The 6887-nt window shown below is 31.4% G+C and overlaps 1 protein-coding gene across 2 annotated transcripts; it reads left to right on the top strand.

Moving 5' to 3' along the window:
* The first annotated feature begins 2835 nt into the window (after positions 1-2835).
* LOC104700700 (putative GATA transcription factor 13) lies at positions 2836-6496 on the top strand. Of its 2 annotated transcripts, XM_087457970.1 has the most exons (4): positions 2967-3148; positions 3656-3930; positions 5018-5068; positions 5447-6496. In XM_087457970.1, the coding sequence occupies exons 2-4, from the start codon at positions 3679-3681 to the stop codon at positions 6056-6058; spliced, it is 915 nt and encodes a 304-aa protein (XP_087314096.1). In that variant the 5' UTR covers positions 2967-3148; positions 3656-3678; the 3' UTR covers positions 6059-6496. The 2 variants fall into 2 exon arrangements, with proteins under 2 accessions (XP_010414547.1, XP_087314096.1); XM_010416245.3 differs by lacking the exon at positions 5018-5068 and having other exon boundaries at positions 2836-3148.
* The last annotated feature ends 391 nt before the right edge of the window (positions 6497-6887 follow it).

Genomic DNA, 6887 nt, shown 5'->3' with positions numbered 1-6887 from the left:
CTCATTTATCTAGAGTTATATGCGTATCACACTCAAAATTTTTTCTTGCTCATAACCAAATTTCCGCCACATTACTCATTTTGGCCAAGCACTTTTCATTTGTTGACATGATCAAATTGATGAATAAAGTAATCAAACTAAATTGTATTAACCAAATATATTAGATTAATCCGATTTTTAACTGGATTTCAGTGAAAAGACTTAATATTTGGTTATTTTTGGTTTTAAAACTCAAAACTCGAATTATTTGAGAACCAAACCGAGTAATTATATACTTCATATCGTCATACATGTATACAGTATATAATAAAGAACTTCATAAATTCTCTTAAATATAATACGTTTTAAAATAGAATAAATTAAACTAACATGGATGACAAAAGACTTCAAGCTTTTCAAATATCCAAAACTATTTTTTTTCTCATACAATTTTAGTTTTTGTCATGTACATTATATTGGTGGTGTTGTTAACTCTTTGTCAAAGACTCAAAGTGATAAAACTATATCTTGAAATTTAATAGAACCCATCATGTGGAAGCTAGGCCGGAGAAGACCCACTTTCCCATGAGGAAACTCCATTATCATTAAGTTTTTGTACACTCTCCTCTCGTAATCGTCGGTGATCTCTCCATTTCATCTTTAATTTGACGAATATGAAAATATCAACAACTTTGCACACACACACACAAAAAAAGGAAAATATTAGCAACAGAATGATAATACTAAGTAAGAAGAAAACAATAATTGAATCAGATCGGATCTAAGAGCATGTTATCTGATTTGACATGTGGGCCGTTCATGAGTTTGATATTTTGGTTCCTACCTAACTACTCTACGCAATCATAGCTTTCTCTGTTATATTGATAACTTCGAATTGATACAATTTATTTTATTTGTAGTGTGTTGTTGACTTGTTGTTAACTTGTTATCGACATATATTACTCAGATCATATGTATAGGTTTTCAGAAGTTGCAAAAAATATAAACGGAATCTGATGGTTTGTTTTTCAAGAATGACTACTGTTTTTGATTTTGTAAAAACCAGTTAATTACACATTTATGATTTTAATAAAAAATACCGAAAAATATGGTAACCAGCCAATTTTTCTAACAAAATTTGCGTGTTATTTTTCTAAATTTTTCTTTTGCTGTTTTTCAAATATACTATTGTCAACAGTTACCAATTTATCCACATATAAAACCCTATTTATATATATATATATATATGCAATAAACCTATGTTTATTTATTTTTGCATCAATCTTTTGGCATTACTTATGAAATTAATTTTTTATTTTATTTATATGCAAACATTGATTCATTTATCAAAATCTGATGGTTTGTTTTCCAAGAATGACTATTTTTTTGATTTTGTAAAAACCAATTAATTACACAACTATCAATTTAATAAAAATACCTAAAAAATATGGTAACCAGCCAAATTTTCTAACAAAATTTGCGTGATATTTTTCTTTTGCTTTTTTCAAATATACTATTTTCAACATTTACCAATTTATCCAAAAATAAAACCCTATCTTTTTTTATATGCAATAAACCTATGTTTATTTATTTTTGCATCATTCTTTTGGCATTACTTATGAAATTTTTTATTTTATTTATATGCGAACATTGACTCATTATCAAACCTATGTTTTCTGCAATAAATTTTTTGTTTATTTCTATCTGCTTCATTATATATTAAAAAACCCAAAAGCTAAAAATACTATTCAAGATTTAGCAAAAATTAAAAATCAACACCAAAAATCAAAAATCAAAAACCAAAAACTGCAAAACATCATGACTTAAGTCCAACAAAACTGTAAACCATGAATTGTAAGTGATAAACCCAACCACAAACATTAAATTTAACCTAACATTACAAACTATAAATCATACTCCCTCCGTTTCATAATATATGATGTTTTAGAGGTTTTGTTTGTTTCATAATATAAGATGTTTTCAACTTTCTAGATAACTTTTAGATTAATTTTATATTTTCTTATTATTTATTTTATGAATCTTGTTTATGATTGGATAAATTTATTTAAAGTAGGTACGTCTTATTATACATGTTTTTAGCTAAAACATCTTATTTTTAAAACGGAATGAGTATTAAGAGTAAAAGTAATAACTACTGATCTAATTTTTGAACATCATTTTCACTCACATAATTAGTATGCTAATGAAATCTGTTTTGTTGGGAATACTTAAGTTCATTAATAGAAACCTTAAAATTAAGAAAGTCATCTATCCGAGTTTATTTATATTACATCTCTCTAGATAAAAAAAATTAGTGTTGAAAACAATACTTTTACCATAATTTGTTGAATTTGTCCAAGAAAGACCAAAAAATTAGTAGCATCTAAACCATTAATATTACCTTGATCATATAGTATCAACTCGAAATTCTTTTAAACTTTTACGATAATTTCATATTATAATGAATTATAAGGTAAATTTTTCTTTAGACAACAATAATTTATCAAATAATAAATACATATTTAAATAAAAATACCATGATCCCAGCAACAATAAAAAAAATGGGAAATTTTTAAATACCTCCTTTTCAAAACCACTATTCAAAAATATTCCTCATTAAAATTTTATTAAAAGTGTCACTAAAAATCATGTACTGTATGTATCCAAAAAAACTGTGCTAACTTATAAAAATATAAACAAATTAGCTTTACATATGTGTAAAATTTTATATATAGATTATAAGTATCTTTTAAAAACCTTTTAAAACTTTATAAATAAATATTTGGGTTGAGTCTCTTAATATTTAGCTACCATGTAAAAGTACTTTATAAACCTTATAAAATTTTATAAAGTTTCAAATTGAAAATTTGAAAATGAGCATTTTTTTAGAAAAGTATAATAAAAAGAGTATTTTCTCAACATTCCATAAAAAATAAAAAGTTGTATCTTTTAGATATTAATTAATTAAAAAATTACTGTTTTCTTTCAAAAGAAAAAGAAATAAATCTACAGCACATTCTCTCTCTCTCTCTCTCTCTCTCTCTCTCATGTTCTGTAATCCCTAAATCCCCAATTGGGACAAATTAGTCTCTCTCTCTCTCTCTCACCCACACACCCTTTGCTCGTGCTTGGGGTATGCGTTCTGTGTAGTCAGCTGCTGTATCGGAAGGTTTGTGGGTCTCTCTCTGTCTCACTCTCTTTCTCGTCCATTTTCTCAATTATCTCTGTTGTGTTTTTTTTTCGTTTTTTTTTTCTGATTTTCTCTGTTTTTTCTGATTATGAGACAGTACAAATGTAAAAGAAGATGGATGATTTGTTCTTTGTCTCGTGTTTGGTTGTGTGCCCTAAAACTGTTAAAACGGAGGCTGTTCTCATGATTTTCTCGAAATGGGTTTGAATTCAAATGTTGAATTGAATATTAAAAATGAAATCTTTTTTGACTCAAATTTAAAAAAGTTATGATTTTTAGTAAAGAGGAAATTAAAAATGAAATCTTTTTTGACTCAATTTAGTCTTTTTTTGCCATATCTGTTCTGGAATTTTGCTTTTATTGAGTCAACATATTGAGTGAGCTAATGGGAAATTGAAGTTTAGTCATACATACGCTGGTTCATTGTTACTTGGCTTGGCTTTGCTTAAACTTATGTTAATGTTGTTTACTCTGTCTTGTCTATAGTTTTTGTGAGCAGTGAGTGACAAATGAATAACGGTTCTTGGTTACCTGAAGAGGACTTCAAGGGTCTAGAGGATAATTTCTTTGATAATCTTGTTGAGCATATGGATGATATTCCCCTTGAAGACATTGAAACCGCTGATGATGATGAGGAAGAAGATTGGGTTACCGGGTTTAAAAACCTCGGCCCTCCACCATTGGATGTGCTAACAAGTTTGTCCTCTGAGTTCAATTGCAAGGAACAGCGTGTGAGAGTCCAGAAGTCTGCAACCATTGTGGTGAGTACTGAGTAGTTCTTAGTCTTGTACACATTTAATTAAGCATCTCACTTGGTAGATTATTTATGCAATCACTATAACTCCAATTTGCATGATCTATTATAGATTTAGCCTTCTGACCAAATTTATTGCATATATAAATTCTTTCACTGTGCAAATCTTTGATTTAGGAAAGTTGTAACATATGGTACTTTCGTATTCAAAGTTTGATAGCTTTTTATTGCTTAAGATTAGAAAAGCACGTAAATATTGATCACACTAATCTACATCGCTCATGCATATTACTTGAAAGATTTTTTACACGATCACAGCACACAATAACGTTAGAAAATACGAGGAAAAGGGGATTCATTTTGCATCGTTTGTGTAACTTGATATATTGTTCACGCAATCACATCACACATTTGCATTCGGAAGTAATTTTTGTACACCAAAACATGTCAATTCTTTTGGATTTAAGCTTCAGTTGGTTATTAGGAAAGTGCATCATTTTGAATTGAAACTTCATTTATTTAAGCTTCACACAATTACAATATTCATTTTCATTAGGAAATAGTTTTGCATGTATATCTCCCATTCTATTTAATATAAGCTTCCATTGCTTTTTACTGAATTATGTGTGTGTAAAAGTCAAAGAATCACGCTTGTCTATACGAATTCTTATGTATCGTTTATGCATTATTTAGGCTAGAGATGTGTAAAAGTAAAAAAAATGATTGTTTGTATACATCACACATACATGTTACTTCGGTAGATTATCCACACAATCACAATGCACATTTGCAAGAGGAAAATAGTTAGTTTTGTGTCATTATTAGCTAATGCTTCTGTGAGTTTGAAACACAATTGCTATTTTCTTACCCATTTAGGAAAGCAACTAGAAAATAATCCTCATTATGGTGCACCCGAGAGTGTATATGTTAAGTCTGTGAAATGTATATGAGAAAAAGACTGTGGGGTGTCTTTGGTCTATCACTTTAGCTCTTTCATGTGTCAAATGCCCATGGATAGGAATATTTGCCAGCTATATATATAGAACATGGCTAGATATGTATGGGCGTTGAGTGTTTCTGTTCCTTTGTGGCAGGGAAAGTTTTGGGGTTCTCTTGATCTCTTCAACAACCACAAAGTTACTCTGGTTAGTTTAGTGTCTGTGTTTGTTCTTGAGAGGGACAAAGGAGACACTGTTTTCTAAATCTATCAGTGTGTATGTACATATAGCACAAGAAGGATTAGGCATAGTACCATTATCAATTTGATATGGAAAGCAGTTGATCTGGATGAAATCATGCTCGTGTTTTGTTTGTATACTTTTCTTTGGTTCTCACTTAACTTGAGGGAGACAAACCATAATTGCAGCATATCAGATCCTGTTTTGTAAGGAGAGAAACTGATGAAGATCATGTCTTAGCTTTTACAATGAATACTCTTTGTTTTTTTTCTTTAATTTTTTGTATGCATTGAATATGTTTCTGAATTTTTTATTTACTCACTTTGATTGTCTTCATGCGTGCAGAAGCAGTCGAGTTCTTCGGATGTCTCTTCTACTGTTGATAACTTCCCTCCTGATGTCAAAGTCTCGAAGTTATTTCAGTCTACAAGTCCAGTCTCAGTTCTGGAGAACAGCAATGGTTCCGCCTTGTCCCAAAACCAAAACAGAATTCAGAGATTGGCCTTTCTTGTGAAAGGCACAAGAAGCAAGCGCAAACGCCCCACAACGCTGAGATTCTTCCAATCACTTGGAGCAGAGATGTCTCAGATGTTTGTTCCGGAGGAATCAGAATCTGAGAATTCTGCCAAGAAGAAACGCAAGAAATATAGGAGTCCTCCCCAGTCGGTCTGTAACAGTCCAGAACTATTTAACCCAGATGGGACTGTCCGGAAATGCACTCATTGCGAGACAACCAGGACCCCGCAGTGGAGGGAAGGACCCTGTGGGCGTAAAACTCTATGCAATGCTTGCGGAGTACGGTTCAGATCAGGCCGTCTTGTTCCAGAATACCGTCCAGCATCAAGCCCGACCTTCGTCCCAACCGTGCATTCGAATTCGCACAGAAAGATCATAGAGATGAGAAGGAAAGATGAAGGCCAGCCTGATACCAGAAAGATCCGTACCGTGACTTCCTGAGCATAAGAGACGAAAACAGGGCTTTGTAACTTCAGCAGACCAAATGAGTTTGGTCTATGATAAAAGGTCAAAATTGTGAGGATTTGTAGAATTGGTCAACTCTCTTCTCTTGGAAGACTGATGTTCTTAAAAACTAGGGTTTAGGGTTTGTCTTTTTTTTTTTAATCTGATGCGGAGAGTTTAGGGTTTTTGTTGAAATTTAGGGTCTTAGTTGTTGTTTGATTATTTGGTTATGTTTGAAAGAATGTTTGGCTGACATCTATTTTTTTATCAGAGTAGTGTAGTGTAGTGCACCTTCGGCTCGGGTTCTTATCTCCTCACTAAAAAGAGGACTTATTAACCTGCTTTGGTCCCGGGTCTATTGCCAGAGCCTCTCGGATAAGAGTGATGTAATGCCATCTTTGTTTTCAAGAAGCAACCATATTATTTTATTTTTCAGTATCATCTATTCTCCACTATCACACGACGATGCTTTACACTTTTACAGAATAGGTCGGAAGTCGGAACTATTCGAAGTTTAAACTTAAAACCATAAGACGAAACTAAAATTGTTGTAAGAAAATTTGGATACATCATATATGAAGTTAGACTTGTTGATGAAACCTAATAATGGAAAATGAAAACAGAAACTCACTAACAAAGTCATCACCAAATGTTAAAACATATACTCACAAAGTCATATAACCTGCGCAACCAAAGTTAGTGGGCTTGATATCTTCTGTACATTCATATTTGAGTAGGGTTGGAGATGTCATATAAACATGTATTTTTCTATTCTCGCTTTAAAATTTAGTAATATTTCTTTTCAATGTATCACTCTAAAATAGAG

This window comes from Camelina sativa, chromosome 7, assembly GCF_030686135.1.
Source record: "Camelina sativa cultivar CO46 ecotype springtype chromosome 7, ASM3068613v1".
In the NCBI taxonomy this organism is placed as follows: domain Eukaryota; kingdom Viridiplantae; phylum Streptophyta; class Magnoliopsida; order Brassicales; family Brassicaceae; genus Camelina; species Camelina sativa.
The sequence above is the reverse complement of the archived record's forward strand: the minus strand, read 5'-3'. Positions and strand labels throughout refer to the sequence as shown.